This window comes from Dipodomys ordii, unplaced genomic scaffold (genome assembly GCF_000151885.1).
Source record: "Dipodomys ordii isolate 6190 unplaced genomic scaffold, Dord_2.0 Scaffold171, whole genome shotgun sequence".
In the NCBI taxonomy this organism is placed as follows: Eukaryota; Metazoa; Chordata; class Mammalia; order Rodentia; family Heteromyidae; genus Dipodomys; species Dipodomys ordii.
The window spans coordinates 1,196,988-1,212,828 of NW_012267387.1; the positions used below are offsets into that span (position 1 = coordinate 1,196,988).

Genomic DNA, 15,841 nt, shown 5'->3' on the forward strand with positions numbered 1-15,841 from the left:
AGTGCTCTACCACTTAAGCCATAGCTCAGCTTGCAGCTTTTTTACTGGTTCACTGGAGATAAGAGTCTCACAGACTTTCCTGCCCAGGCTGTCTCTGAACTGCGATCCTCAGTTCTCAGACTCCTGAGTAGCTAGGATTATAGGCACAAGCCACTGGTGCCCAGTTTATTTCAAGAATTTCATCTCCAAAAGAAGCTACCAGTGAATGACGAAGATGTTAGCTGAAGGGCTCACTATCACAGAAAAAGAAGCAAAATAAAAAGGTTTCCTAAATAAACAAGATTTCCTTAATCAGTCATCCTTTTGTTAATTTTACAGAACCCAGAATGTGTATAGGCCTTTAGATACAATCAAAGTATGAGCTCTGGACTTTCCAGCCTTTAGTAAAAAATAGAATCCTGCCAGGTGCTGGTGACTTATGCCTGTAATCCTAACTATTCAGGAGGCTAAGATCCAAGAGTCACAGTTCAAAATCAGCCCAGGCAGAAAAATTTTTAAGACTCTTATCTCCACAAAACTACAAAAAAAAAATGCCTGGGGTAGGGCTGTGGCTCAAGTGATAGAGCACTAGCCTTGAGCAAAAGAAGCTCAGGAACAGGGCCTAAGATCAAAGTTCAAGCCCCAGGTCTAGCACACACACACACACACACACACACACACACACACACACAGAAGAATCATATTTAGCTTTCAAGGTCACAATGTGCTTGTATATAGGATTACAGAGACTGACCTATGGAAGTGATCATGGGTTGTTATGTTAAGGAAACTCTAGCACATAGGCAATAATCCAAGCTGCATATGATGAAGACCTAATAAGCATGTAGCCTTCCTTCCCATTATCCCCCTGAACCTCCTTTCCTTCCCTTAAAAGACTTTTCATGTACCTGAGTTCCTTAAGATGCTCTTCATTTGGGGATTGTTATGCTTTGAATATGAGATTCCCCCAAGACTCAGGGAAGGATGGTTTTGTTGTATAGATATCATTAATAAGTCATATTTACTGTCAATAAAAAATCTGCTTGGGGGGGCTGGGAAGGTGGCTCAGTGGTAGAGCGCTTGCTTTGCATGCCTGAGTCCCTGGGTTCGATTCCTCAGCACCACATAAGCAAAAAGAAAAAAAAAGCCGGAAGTGGCGCTGTGGCTCAAGTGGTAGAGTACTAGCCTTCAGCAAAAGCGGCTCAGGGACAGTTCCCAGGCCCTGAGTTCAAGCCCAGGACTGGCACAAAAAAAAAAATCTGCTTGGGGTTTGAATTGTCAAATCTATTAGAGTTATAATACATCTTCAACCCAGGGGACAGAAATACCACATCTACCCAGTGAACACCTAAATTTGTGACAATGTAAAGACTAACCTGAAGGAAAGACTGCAGATGACTAAAAGCCTATTGCGAAAATGATTCTTCAAATGGGTCACTTCCAACCAGAAGAATGAGCTATCTGAAAAAAACTATAATATTATAGTTAAAACAATAAGCACAGAGAAAAATGTTTTTAAAAAAAGTAAAAATACTACCAAAAGCAGAAAGAAGAAAGCTCTCATTCATAACAAGGGAAAAATCAAAACATTCCATGATAAAAACTAAAATAATTTATCACCAATAAACTGGTACAAAAGAAGTTAAGCAAAGACATCCTGCACACAGAAGAGGAAGATGAACATAAGCATAAAAAAGTGAACAAAACAAATTCCACCAGATGAGTAGATGTATAGAAGAAGCAGGAAGGAGCTTAACACTATTTCGTTTTTTAAAAGCTCATACTTTCAATACTTTTAATATTCATTTTCAATGGATTCAAGTCCCCTAATTAAAAGACATAGAATGGTAACTTGCTTGGATCAAAAGTCACAACTCAACCATCTGTTGCCTACAAGAAACACATCTAGGGGCTGGGACTGTGGCTTAATGGTAGAGTGCTTGCTTAGCATGCATGAAGTCCTGGGTTCAATTCCTCAGTACCAAGTAAAACGGAAAAAGCAAGAAGTGGCACTGTGGTTCAAGTGGCAAAGTGCTAGCCTTGAGCAAAATAGCTTAAAGACAGTGTCCAGGTCCTGAGTTCAAGCCCCAGGACTGGCAAAAAAAAAATTTTAAATAAAATTAAAAATTTTTAAAAAGAAAAAGAAACACATCTAATCTGGCCAAAACAACATTGACTTTAAAACATAGATAGACCCCCATAATGCGAGATCGTAGGGGATTTCAATACTGCACTCTCACAAGAGTATATCTAGACAAAAACTCAACAAAGAAATTTTATTTAAATGACACCATAGGGGCTGGGAATGTGGTTCAGTGGTAGAGTGTTTGCCTAGCATGCATGAACCCCTGGGTTTGATTCCTCAGTACCACATACACAGAAAAAGCTGGAAGTGGAGCTGTGGCTCATATGGTAGAGTGCTAGCCTTGAGCAAAAGAAGCTCAGAGACAGTGCCTAGGCCCTGAGTTCAAGCCCCAGAACTGGCAAAAATAAATAAATAAATAAAACCATAAAATTAGATCTAAAATACACTAGGATATAATAAATTATGCAGGATTCTAGTAGACTTACACATAGTGAGGCCAAATGAGGATACTCTTAGGAGAGAAACACAAAGACACAATGCCTAAATGCCTCTTCATATCTTTATAAAATACTGAAACCAACTCCAAGATATGGAAATAAAAGACTTCTTTCTTTCTTTCTCTGTCTTTTTTTAAGTCTTTAGTTTTTGGGGTTTTTTTGGGGGGGTCAGTAGTGGGGCTTGAACTCAAGGCCTGGGCACTGTCCCTGAGCTCTTTTGTTCAAGGCTAGTGCTCTACCTTGGAGCCACAACAACACTTCCAGTTTTTAAGCACTTAACTGGAAATAAGAGTCTTACAGAGACTTTTCTGCCCAGGCTAGCTTTGAAACACAATCCTCATATCTCAACCTCCTGAGTGCTAAGGTTACAGGCATGAGCTACTGGTGCCCAGCTGAGTCTTTCTTCTTTACCTCACGTCTGGTGTATTCAAGTGTACATCTTTGGAAAGGTTGGGAGGAGGATACAGAACTTGAGAGGAAAAGGTGAAAACTGCAGCAGTGGAGCTCAGTGGCCATTGATGAAAGTGAACTATACAATTTGTAGGGGGAGACAGAAGGGAGGAGCCGAAGACACTGTATGAAAGGAGATGTATTTATTACCTGACTCATGTAACTGCAATCTCTCTGTACATCACCTCCATAATAATAAAAAGGAAATTAATTTTTAAAATGATACCAGAGAGCCATCGGTCCTAACTCACACCTACAAAATATTTCAGCCAACAACTACACAATATACGTTCTTTTCAGAAGCTCGTGGAACTGTCTCCAAAACTGATCCTGCCCTAGAACATAAAGTAAATCTCAGCAAATACAAGAAAGTTGAAATCATCCCCTGGGTCCTGTCTTAACACAGTGGAATGAAACTAGAGGTTAACAGCAAAAGAAACTACAGAAAACTTTCAGGTTCCTGGATGCTGAACAACACGTTGATGACTGATGAGTAGGTTTTTAATTCAAAAAGTCCCTAAGAGTACAATGAACATGAAAACCCAGCTTTCCAGAACCTTCTAGGTCACAACAAAGGCAGTTAGTTCTCTGAGGAAAGTTTATAGCTACGAGAGCCTGTATCAGTAAAACAGAGGCCTCAAATGGACATCCTAAGGATGCACCTTAAACTCCTTAAAAATACAAGTCATAGCTAAACCCCAAACTAGCAGATGAGATGAAATAATAAATATCAGGACAGACATCATCATGCACTGGGGGCTGGTGCCTGTAATCCTAGCTATTCAGGAGGCTGAGATCTGAGGATCGTGGTTGGAAGCCAGTCTGGGCAGGAAAGTTCATGAGACTTCGATCTCTAATTAAATACCAAAAAGCCAGAAGTGGAGCTGTGGCTCAAGTAGTAGAGCACCAGCCTGGAGCAAAAAGCTAGGAGACAGTGCCCAAACCCTGAGTTGAAGCTCCAGTACCAGCACCAAAGACAAAACATAACAGGTGTTTTTGTAAACCTACAGGTATGCCTCAAGTGGTAATGTCAGGGCTCAAATAGTTAAGGGGCATGCCTTGAGTGATGGGACATGGCTCAAATTAATTTAGGGGGTGTGATTCAAGTAGTAGAGCACTTTCCTTGCAAGCACAAGACTCTGCCTTCAAAACCCCAGTAATAGCCGGGTGCCGGTGGGTCACACTTGTAATCCTAGCTACTCAGGAGGCTGATATCTGAGGATCGCAGTTTGAAACCAGCCTGAACAGGAAGTCAATGAGACTTTTATCCAATTAAATCAGAGAAAAAACTGGAAGTTGTGCTGTGATAGAGTAGTTAGCATTGAGCAATAGGAGCTCAAGAACAGAGCCCAGGCCCAGAGTTCAAGCCTTAGGACCAGCAAAGTGAAACAAAACAATAACAACAACAAAAACAGTAATTCTAAAGAAAAAGAAAAATGGAAAATATACACAAATTGTAAACAATCAGGTCATGGGCCCCTCTGGGTCTGGGTCTGGGTGTTATCCCTCCGCTCTTCAGCTCAAGGCTAGCACTCTACCACTTGGGCCACAGTGCCACTTCCGGCTTTATGTGGTGCTGAAGAATCGAACTCAGGGCCTCATGTATGCAAGACAAGTACTCTACCACTGAGCCACCTTCTTAGCCCAGGGAGATCTTTTTTTTCCTCCTTCATTTTACTTTCCCCCTCCTCTCTCACATTTTTTTTGGAATAGTTGACAGGGATAGTTGACAGGAATTACATTGAATCTCTAGATTTCTGTTGGTATGGCTACCATAAATGATTCGCAGACAAAGGTACTCAGGGGATGGAAGGTAAGCAGGTGGATGGGATGGTTAGGAAGTTTTCAGGATGTGGTTAAAGCCCCCCAAAGACAGAGCAGCTGCAGGTGCCAGAAATACCTCTGATCTCAGCCAAAGGAGCTTAGAAGATTCAGGAAACTCAACCAGCCCCTGAAACTCACCCAGAAAGTTACAAATATGGGTCCCAGCCACACCCTGAAAGCCAAGGGGAAAGTTGGGGGGGGGGTGATAAGGGAACAACAAACATATTCTTGCCCAAGACACAAAGCCTCTAATATGAAGAGAGTTGTAGAGCTATCTGACAAATATTCCAGGGGCCATAGACAGAGAGAAGGAACTGCATGAATGGGGGGTACGTGTCGACCACGTGACCCAGGTGCTGAAAGAATAGACTTTCTTTTTTGTTGTTGTAGTTGGTCATGGGCTCAGAGCTTGGGCACTGTCCCTGAGCTTCTTTGTGCACAAGATGAGTCCTCTACCACTTGAGCCACACTGCCACTTTCGTTTTTTGAGTGGCTAATTGGAGATAAAGAGTCTCATGGGACTTTTGTGAACTGGCTGGCTTCGAACCTCAGATCCTCAGATCTCAGCCTCCAGAGTAGCTAAGGTTATAGGCATGAGCCTCTGTTGCCTGGCTGAAAACAAACTTTCACTTGCTCAAACGAGACAAAGCATGTTTATTGCAGAGCCAAAATTTCTAAAGCTTGCCATCTGCCATGGTTCCATGTACCAGCTCTAAATTCTGCAGCATTTTCCATCTCCCCATTCTCGGACTTGTCAGAACTACCAGTTCTTCCACCGATCAGTCCTCCAGTTCTTCCTGAGGCTGCAAAGACTCTGACAATGTGAGCCTCTGCCCTCTGTGGAAGGGCGTCTGTGCAAACAGTTTGTAACTGTTTTGTACCCATAGGTAGATGTGCTCTGTTCTTTTCTTTTTCTTTTTTTTTTTTTTAGGTCCAAGACCAGGATTCAAACTCAGTACCTGATGCTTTCATTTATTGACTAGGATTCTACCACGGGGAGGGGTGGGTGGCCACACTTCCTACCCCCCATGATTTATTCTTCATCAGTGATGTACCTGGGTGTAGAGCCTGGCCTTGGAGCTGTCTCTTATCTTTGATGTTTGAGAGGAATCCTCTTGCTGAAGAGGGTGTGGGATTTTGTTGTTGCTGTTTTTCTGACGGTCATGGGTTTGAACTCATGGCCTAAGCACTGACCCTGAGATTTATTTTTGTTTGTTCTGTTCAAGGCTGGTACTCTACCACTTGAGCCACAACTCTACTTCCAGCTTTAGTTTTTAGGGAAAAAAAGAGTCTTGCCAAGTGTTGGTGGCTCACAGCTGTCATCCTTGCTATTCAGAAGGCTGAGATCTGAGAATCGAAGTTTAAAACCAGCCCGGGCAAGAAAGTCCATGAGACTTCCCAATTAACCGCCAGAAAACAGGAAGTGGTGCCGTGGCTCAAAGTGGTAGAGCACTATCACCTTGAGTGAAAAAGCTCAGAGACAGCACCCAGGCCCTGAGTTCAAGCCCCATGACTGACAAAAAAAAAAGTCTCAGATTTTCCTGCCCAGACCACAATCCTCAGATCTCAGTCTCCTGTGTAGCTAGGATTACAGGCAGGAATACCAGCACCCAGCCTTCTCATCACTGTGTATGTCCATGCTCCTGTGTCTGCCCAGCCTTCAAGTCCTCCACCCCACAGCACCCTGAGGAGCCCCCCCTCCCTCTCCACATTGAGTCTCACCCTATCCCAGAAGAACCCAGGAGTCCTGGCTTAATCTCCTCTAGACTGGAAGGGATGTAGGAACCTGAGAGCTAGAACAGAGGCCTAGAGACTGAGTACCTGCTGTGTACAAAGCCCCTGTGACCCCCAAGTATCTTCCTGGCTATTACCCAATGCTCTCATTTCACAGATGAGGAAACGGAGGTTCAAAGAGGACAGGGGAACTCAAGCAAAGTGATACCACTTAAACACATTCCCAGGCCTCTGGAGACTCTTTTTCCCATCCTGTCACTCACCAACTCCAGCCTTCCACTGGGTCAGTGCCTTTATAAATCTCATCCCTTTCCTGCTCCCACACATAGGGGCTGACAGCTTGGGAACCTAGACCAAGACACAAGAGATTGCAATGATTTCTTTCTTTTGTGCCAGTACTGGGGCTTGAACTCAGGGTCTAGGCACTGTCCCTGAGGTTTTGTGCTCAAGGCTATAACTCTATCACTTGAGCAACAGCTTCACTTTTGGCTTTTTGATGGTTAATTGGAGATAAGAGTCTCACAGATTTTCTTTCTGGGGTTGGCTTCATACCACCAGCCTCAGATCTCAGTCCCCTGTGTAGCTAAGATTACAGGCATGAGCCACTCTTCCACTTTCGGCTTTGTGGGCAGGAAAATCTGTGAGACTCTTCTCTCCAATGAAGCTCAAAAAAGCCAGAAATGGAGCTGTGGCTCAAGTGGTAGAGCACCAGCTCTGAGTGAAAAAGCTCAGGAACAGTGCTCAGGCAAGCAAGTTAGCCCTAGCACTAACACAAAAGGAGTGGGGAGGACTGGAAGCATGGCTGAAGTGGTAGAGCACTTGCCTAGAAAACAAGTCCCTTTACCGTCCAAAAAAAATTAATAAGAATGGGGATTAGGAGTGTACTTCGTGGTAGAGTGCTTGCCTAGCATGCATGAGGCCCTTGGTTCAATTCCTCAGTACCCGATAAACAGAAGAAGCCAGAAGTAGTACTGTGGCTCAAGTGGTAGAGTGCTAGCCTTGAGCAAAAGAAGCTCAGGGATAGTGCTCAAGCCCTGAGTAAGTAAGGTGCTGGTGGTTCATGCTTGTAATCCCAGCTGCTCAGGAGGCTGAGGTATGAAGATTGTTTTTTAAAGCCAGACTGGGCAGAAAAGTCTGGGAGACTCTTAGCTCCAATTAACAACCAGAAAACAAGGAGTGGAGCTGTGGCTCAAAGTGGTAGAGCACTAGTCTTAAGGAAAAGAAGTTTAGGGTCAGTTCCCAGGCCCTGAGTTCAAAACCAGCAATAATAATGACAATGACAATAATAATAATAATAATACCAGACCCAAAGAAATATAGGTCCCATAGTTTCCCTTATCTGCAATAATTACTATATGTCTAGGACAAGCAGAAGAGGTCAAAAGCTATGTGCATATGACCAGATAAGCTGATGCTAAGTGAAAGGAACTCCAAAATAGGGACACAAGAGATTTTATCTTTCTTGCTGTTCTTTTTAATGTACTTATAATGTACTATGTGATTTTTTTGTTTCTTTGTATGTTCTTCCCCCATGGTATAACCTCTATTATCACTGTATTTGATCCCAGTGTCCTGCATCTTGTATATACAAGGGAAATAACAAAAAGCTGAAATAAGGATACAGGTTGACATTGTAACAACAAGTGTACAAGACACTATGTTGAAAACAAACTTTACAACTTTGGGTGGGGGAGGGAGGAGTTGGGGAGGTGGGAAGGAAAGGGATAGTAAGGGAAAAACAAAGGAGGGGGTAACAATGCTCAATAGGAAATGGACTCATTACCTTACTCATGTAACCGTAACTCCCGTACAGTATCTTTACAATAAAAATACATTATTATTATTAATAATAATAATAATAGTAATATAGGGGCTGGAAATGTGGCTTATACTTGCCTAGCACGCATAAAGCCCTGAGTTTGATTCCTCAGCACCACATTAAAAAAAAATGGACGTGGCACTGTGGCTCAAGTGGTAGAGCGCTAGCCTTGAGCTGAAGAGCTCAGGGAAAATGCCCAGGCCCAGAATTCAAGTTCCACAACCAACCAAAATAATAATAATAACAATAATAATATAATGCAAATGAGTTGTGTGTGTACACACCTACTTGCAGGACTTACCACAACAGAAAATGGAATACATGCATGAATGAAAGGGACAATCTGGAAGATCGCAGCTCCTGGGGAAGGTCAAAGCAAAAAGAGAGACCAGCTAGAAGCAAATCAAGACTGTCTGTGTCCATGGAGACAAGAGAAGCAGAAGTTGGCAATGGCTCCATCCTTCCTTGCTACCAAGAAAACTGACTTAAGTGCATGTTGCCAGAGTCCCAGAAGGGGGCACCATTGCACTAGATACCTTATTTAACGTTGTAGTTTTTAAAAATAAAATAAGCAGATCAAGGCACCAGTGGCTCATACCTGCGATCCTAGCTACTCAGGAGGCTGACATTTGAGGATCACAGTTCAAAGCCAGCATGGGCAGAAAAGTCTGTGAGGCTCTTTTTTCTTTTTTGTTTTTTTGTTGGTCATAGAGCTTGAACTCTGGGCCTGGGTGCTGTTCCTGAGCTCTTCAGCTCAAGGTGAGTTCTCTACCACTTGAGCCACAGCACCACTTCCAGTTTTCTGGTGGTTAATTGGAGATAAAGTTTCATGGACTTTCCTGTCCAGGCTGGCTTTGAACTGTGATCCTCTGATCTCAGCCTCCTGAGTAGCTAGGATTTCAAGTGTGAGCCACCAGCACATGGCCTTGTGAGGCTCTTACTGCCAATTAACCACCAAAAAACTGGAAATGGCACTGTGGCTCAAAATGGTAGAGCACTAGCCTTGAGCAAAGGAACTTGGGGACAGCACCCAGCCTCTGAGTTCAAGACCCATGACCAATGCATAATATATATTATTATGTTATATATTATGCATAATTATTATATATATTATATGCATAATCTATATGTCGACCTGAAAAAAATCTGTATACACTGTGATTCCAACAATGCTTTCTTTTTTGTTTCTTTCATTGATATCTTTTTGTTGTCTCTTTTTGGTCGTACTTGGGTTTGAACTCAGAGTCTGGCACTTGCTCGGTGAAGGAAGAACTTCCCCTGAGATGGGAAGCTGCCCCTCTCCAGCCCTGGCCAGAAGGTGAAGCTCCGCCACTCTTCATTAGCAGGAAGTGATGGGAGCCTGCTAGCCAGGGGAAATAGCTGACTGTAGGACAGATACCAGGCAGAACCAGTCCTTCCTGGGGGCTGCAGTGTCCGGAGGGACCAGTGCGGGGAGGGGGAGAGAATGGGCAGATCTGGTAACACTGATGTGGTCTCCAACTCCTGAGGTTTGTGGGATGATGGAGGAGGGGAGGCAGAGCAGGAGGAGGCCCAGCCTAGGCAGAGGTAAGGAGGCAGGATTGTGGGCTCTGTGCTGTCAGCCTGTGGCAGAGGCTGCCTGGAGAGGCTGGTGGCACTGTACGGATGGTTGAGAAACCCAGGGGGCCCAAGCTCAGAGGGCTGTGTGTGTCCTGCCTCTCGCCCAGCACGAAGTGGGGACCCAGTGGGGTCCCTTTCTGAGAGCAAGAGAAATAATAAACAAGCTCTAGACTCCAGATCTGTGAGAGTAAGATTTTGATGTACACACACACACACACACACACACACACACACACATTCACACACTGCAATCCAGAGTCTTGAACTTGGCCTGGGCATGTTCCTGAGCTTTTTTGGCTTAAGGCTGATACTCTACCACTTGAGCCATAGCTCCACTTCCAGCTTTTTCTGAGTAGTTTATTGAAGATCAGGGTCTCATGGAATTTTTGCCTGGGCTGGCTACAAACTGTGATACTCAGATCTCAACCTCCTGAGTAGCTAAAATTACAGGTGTGAGCCACCTGTAGCACCCACTACCTTTTAACTTTTGGGGGGGGGTTGTTTTTTGTTTTTTTTGTCAGTCGTGGGGCTTGAACTCTGGGCTTAGGTGCTGTACCTGCACTCTTCAGCTCAAGGCGAGCACTCTACTACTTGAGCCACAGTGCCACTTCCAGTTTTCTGGTGGCTTATTGGAGATAAGTCTCACAGACTTTCAGGCCAGGGCTGGCTTTGAACCGCAATCCTGAGATCTCAGCCTCCTGAATAGCTAGGATTACAGGCATGAGCCACTGGCGCCGGCTAACTTTTGACATTTTTAACCCATTGAGTTTGTGATAATTTGTCACAGTATCATAAAACTCTGCATCATAATCTAAAACATATACAGGAAGAAAACCGTAACATTTTAATGAAGGGCACTGAATGATCATTGGTTTATGAAGGAATGAATGGAGAGATGTGTGCGTATTCCAAACCTAAATTAAAACCTGACTCAAAAATGCATCTAGGAAACACACAGTAGTAGACCACAGACATTGAAAGATGACAAGATTCTATTACCATTGAACCTGTTCCAAAGCTACACTAATTAAAACAGCCCCAGGAAATAACAACAATAGATTGAATGGAACACATCACACCACATGGGAATTCATTTATTTCTTTGTGGTGCCAGGCAGGTGCTGTGCCACTGAGCTTGGGGTGCCCAGTGTGACATGGTTGAGGGGAGGCCCTGGGCTGGAAAGAGGGGCTGGGACCTTCGTAGAGGAGGAGGGAGGCGCAGTGGCTCAGGGAGGGGCAGCCATGGGGAAGTTGATGCAAAGATCTTGGTGCAGAAGACATAAGGATTGAGATGGAGCTGAAGAGCAGGCCCTGCACCCCAAGTCCATGAACACATGGGCAGCAGAGTCCCTCAAAGGTCAGGGCAGAGGACTGAGGGATATTCACAGACCCAGAAGTTTTGGGCAGTGCACTGTCATTCTACTCGTCCATAAACAGCTCTACGCAGTCCTCATCCTCATTGTTATTGGGTTCCCCCTCTTTCCAGAAACTAGGAAACACCATTGCAGAGCGAATGAACCCCCAGATCACCCAGCCCCTTCTCTAAACTGCCTTTGCAATGTGGGGTCACTGATCTCCAAAAAACAATTATCCAGGAATTGGGGGCCAGGGCTTTCCAAAATGTACATTCAAACATCCCCCAGGCTCATTAGACCAAAACTGTCACCCAGCCACCCACCCCCCAAATCTCAGAACGCCACATTTAGTATGTTTCTTGGGCTGGGCATTGGTGGCTCACACCTGTCATCCTAGATACTCAGGAGACTGAGCTTTGAGGATCAAGGTTCAAAGCCAGCCCAGGAAGGAAAGTCCATGAGATTCTTAATTCCAATGGACCACCAAAAAGCCGGAAGTAGAGCTGTGGCTCAAGTGCTAAACTGCTAGCCTCTGGGGCTCACCTGAGAATGAGGGTGCTGTTGTCCCACCCAGTGCCAGGAGCCCTCACTTCTGAGGTCACTGAGGCCGATCCAAGTATGCTTGTTCTTCCTGATGTCCCAGTACCTCAGAAACCTCTGGGGAGGGGAGGAACAGGAAGAAGACCCCTGAACACCATTTACTATGCAAATACTCCTGTTCTGCTCTCCCTCCCTGGAAGTTCTTTCTGCAGTCCAGCCTAGAGCTCCTCATCACATCTGCACTGGCACAAACATACATGCTGTGGATGTAGATACATACACACATATGATGGAATGTCCTGGCTTGTGTCTCAGTCCATGCCCATGTCACAGGCCTACTAGAAGTCTTCCTCCAGGAAGCCTTCTCTGACTGCATCTCCCCCTACCCTCCACCAGCTGCCCACCCAGCAGAGGACCTTTGTGGCCCTCTCCCCCCATCCCAGGCCCAGGCAAGGAGGTCCCCTCACCTGCTCTGCAATGCTGTTGACAACCACCAGGTGGGCCCCCAGGTCCTGGCAGGAGGAGACAGAGGCCTCCCAGCTCCCCAGGGTGTGCAAGAAGAGGTAGCAGCTCCCCTGGAAGGGCTCCCAAACCCAGGGGCAGGGCCTGCACAGGACAGCTGGGGGCCAGGGATGATGCTGAGCTGGGGGAGAGGGGCTTTGGCTCCAGAGACACCTCCTCTGCCCCCCGCCCAGGCCTTCATAACCCAGAGCCAGGCCCCTGCATTGGGCTGTCAGGTCGACTAGGGAACGCATGAGAGACCCCAGCTCTACTGTGGCTGCCTCAGGCTGACAACACAGAGGGGTCCCTACCCTCTCCCATGAACCCACAACTTCCTCTGTCCCGGCCATTGGAGCCTTACCCAGGGAGGTGTTGATGTGACTGAGCTGCTGGTGGATCTGCTCCAAGCCTGACTGAATGAGGTCCTGAGGAATTAGAAGAAGAGTACTGCAATGATTAAGCGCCTGCTGTGTGCCTGGCATGGAGGATGCCTGGTGAGAACATTGTCTTGGGGTTACAGTGACCCTCAAATCTCAGTTCCTGGAGCAGACCGCTGAACCTCAGACAGAGACCTGTGGCACTCACCAGTGCCTGCGCCCTCCCTTGGGGTTCCTGCCCTCACACCTGCACACCCGCCCAGGGACCTTGTCCACAGCCTGAGCCCCACCTCACCCCCCACCCCATGTCCAGCCCCTCACCCCAGCTTGCATGCTCTCCAGGGCCTGTGCCTCTCTTGGTGGGAGCAGTGGATCCGGAAGACTGCAGAGAGAAGAGCCCAGGCTTCATGAGCACCCACTGTGTACACAATCCGGGGCCAAGGCCTCCTGTCTCCATGGATGGAGAGTCGGGCTTGGGGGTGTGGGGGACAGTACACTGCCATGCTACCCAGGGGGCGGGGCAGCCAGGACATCCCAGTCCCACTGGGCCTAGGGACCCACCAAGTGTCACCCCCAGAGGACAGTGAGCCCCCCAACTCCAAGCCCCCGCCCAGCAGGCCAGCCCCAGCCTCACTCACCCTGAACCACTGTGGTCACCCCGAGCACCACACAGAGGCCCAGACACAGCAGGGTCAGCAAGGGAAGCCAGGGGGTGCGGGGCAGATGCTCTGCAGGACCGGCAGATGGGGGCAGAGCTGGGCTCTCAGGGGCCGATCCTGCCCTCCTCTGCCCCTGTCCTGGAGGGGACCCCTGATCCCCTACTTTCCCCAGCACCCTGGCGAGTACCTGGCCGGTCCTTGGAGCTGAGAGCCCTGAGCTCAGGGCTGTCCTGGAGACCGCCCAGCCTCTTGGAGTGACCACCTCTGCAAGGGGCAGAGCACAGGGCTGAGCTCAGATGTGCAGGCCTGCAGACTCGGTCATGCACTCCCAGTCCTGAGCCTGAGACTGGACCCACACCCCACCCCTGAACCTGCACCCCATCTTTTCCAGCAGCATCCAGAGTGGCCCCAGCTCACCTGGGTTGACTGGCTGCCGGTCCTTCTGCTCTCTGGCCATCTTCCTCCCCTCTCTCCTGCCCTCTGTCTGTCTCCTCTCTGGCATGGGGTTTATTTGACCCCTATATTGACCTCCACAGTCCCCGCTGAGGCCCATTTCTCTGAGTGAGGAAGAAGAACAAGGAACAGGATGAGAACATCCCCGCCCTGCCCCAGAAAGTTGGTGGCTGAAACTCAATGCCTGATGTAGCCAGAAGAGAGGGTGCTGGGGGGAGGGAGGGCGGTTTGGACAGTGAATTATGGGGTCACCTGCCCTATTGCTCCCCCAGGCATGACCGATTCTCAGCCCCCACCTGCTGGAGCCTCAGTTTCCCTCAGCTGTGCAGTGGGCTGGCTCCCTGGCTCCGCTGTCATGGCCAAGTTTCAGGTTCTGAACTCACATGAGTGTCAACTGTGGGTCCTCAGCAGGGAAAATGGCTGAGATTATAGACATACAGACGTTGCTCTACATGAAACATGTGACATGGCCAGCTCACTCCCACATGAGCCTTCCTTTGTCTTCTGTGTGTGTGTGTTTGTGTGTGCATGTGTGTGTGTGTGTGTGTGTGTGTGTGTGTGTGTGTGTGTGGTTCCTGGGGCTTGAATTCAGGGCCTGGACACAGTCCCTGAGCTCCTTTTCCTCAAGGCTAGCACTCTACCACTTGGGTTACAGCTCCACTTCCAGCTCTTTGGTGGTTCATTGGAGAGAAGAGGGTCATGGACTTTTCTGCCCAGGAAGTCCTCAGATCTCAGCCTCCTGAGTAGCTAGCATCACAGGCTTGAGCCACCAGCACCACCTTTGTGGGCCTTTTGTATGAGAACATTCTTCTCAATGTGAGAAAATCTCCCACAGAAGGACATCACCAGTCCCACGCCTGCATCTCCACACCAGCACTGGGCCTCCGAATCTTTGCGAAAGGAAAGGGGGAGAAGGCTCATTGATGCTGAGTTCAGGCAAAATCAATAGACTATATCTCAAAAATGACTTAAAAAAAAAAGGAGATCCCTGATGTTAGCCTTTCCTCCTCCATCTTCTTACCCAGTCTGCCACCTTAGACTTTTACCAAAAACTGCTTTTCCCTGAAATCAGGTGACACTTTTACCTGAAAACAGGTGACTGCAGGTGGCTGCAATCTCAAATGGCAACCCCTCCCCCTAATACAATTTTCCCTCTCCCTTGTTTGTGAAGCTATATCTGTAAATGTTAACCCTTTCCACAACTCAGTGTCTCTTTCTCATATTCCACATGAACCCAACCTTATAAAACTGTACTTACAGGGCTGGGAAGGTGGCTCAGTGGTAGAGCAGTGGTAGAGCACTTGCCTTGCATGCTTAAGGCCCTGGGTTCGATTCCTCAGCACCACATAAGCAAAAAGAAAAAAGCCAGAAGTGGCACTGTGACTCAAGCGGTAAAGCGCTAGCCTTGAGCTGAAGAGCTGAGGGACAGCACCCAGACCCAGAGTTCAGGCCCACGACTGGACCCAAAAAAAAAGAAAAAAAAAGAAGAAAAACTGTACTTACAGCCCTGCTCAGCTGCTATTCTCTGCCTGCGAGGTAGCCTGTCATGTTACTGACATTAAAACTCCTTTTCCGTTGTATGTGGCCAAGTACCTGAGCGATTTTTCTTGGAAAGCCTTTCACTGGTGCCATGACTCGGATCAGGGCCCCTCCGTTGATCTTGTTCTTCCCACTCTTGGGGGATCTGAGCTGCTTCAGGAACCCCGACCCCTCTGGTCTACCCAGAAAATCACCCAAGGTATTCTCTCCCATCTCCTCATGTTCTCACTTTCCATCCACCAGCGGGCAGCGGCCATCTACATCCACTGATCTTCCTTGGTGAATGAGTTCCGTTACTGATTTCCCAAAGTCTTAGTACCAAGCTCTGGGACTCCCTCCACCCACTACACATCTCCTCCATACTTTTACCAGTCGAGCAAGTTTTGAGGATGCCCACTGTCCCTCATAACTAGTACCATTCCCTCCCCA

At 47.1% G+C, this 15,841-nt stretch overlaps 1 protein-coding gene across 1 annotated transcript; it reads right to left on the minus strand.

Moving 5' to 3' along the window:
• Window positions 1-11,407: 11,407 nt before the first annotated feature.
• Window positions 11,408-13,877, minus strand: LOC105998724 (CD209 antigen-like protein E). The gene is made up of 8 exons (XM_013033513.1): window positions 13,798-13,877; window positions 13,608-13,684; window positions 13,400-13,489; window positions 13,083-13,143; window positions 12,746-12,831; window positions 12,351-12,502; window positions 11,914-12,000; window positions 11,408-11,530 (listed from the first exon to the last, which is right to left on the minus strand). The coding sequence occupies exons 1-8, from the start codon at window positions 13,875-13,877 to the stop codon at window positions 11,408-11,410; spliced, it is 756 nt and encodes a 251-aa protein (XP_012888967.1).
• Window positions 13,878-15,841: the final 1,964 nt, after the last annotated feature.

What these genes read in the sequence shown, in the direction of transcription:
- LOC105998724 (XM_013033513.1), bottom strand. Translation starts at nt 13,877, where the DNA reads ATGGCCAGAGAGCAGAAGGACCGGCAGCCAGTCAACCCAGGTGAGCTG. An exon ending in TCACATCAACACCTCCCTGG is followed by an intron (nt 12,503 to 12,745) that starts GTAAGGCTCCAA and finishes CCTGGCCCCCAG; the next exon opens with CTGTCCTGTGCAGGCCCTGC. An exon ending in GTGAGGGCTCCTGGCACTGG is followed by an intron (nt 11,531 to 11,913) that starts GTGGGACAACAG and finishes AAGGCAGTTTAG; the next exon opens with AGAAGGGGCTGGGTGATCTG.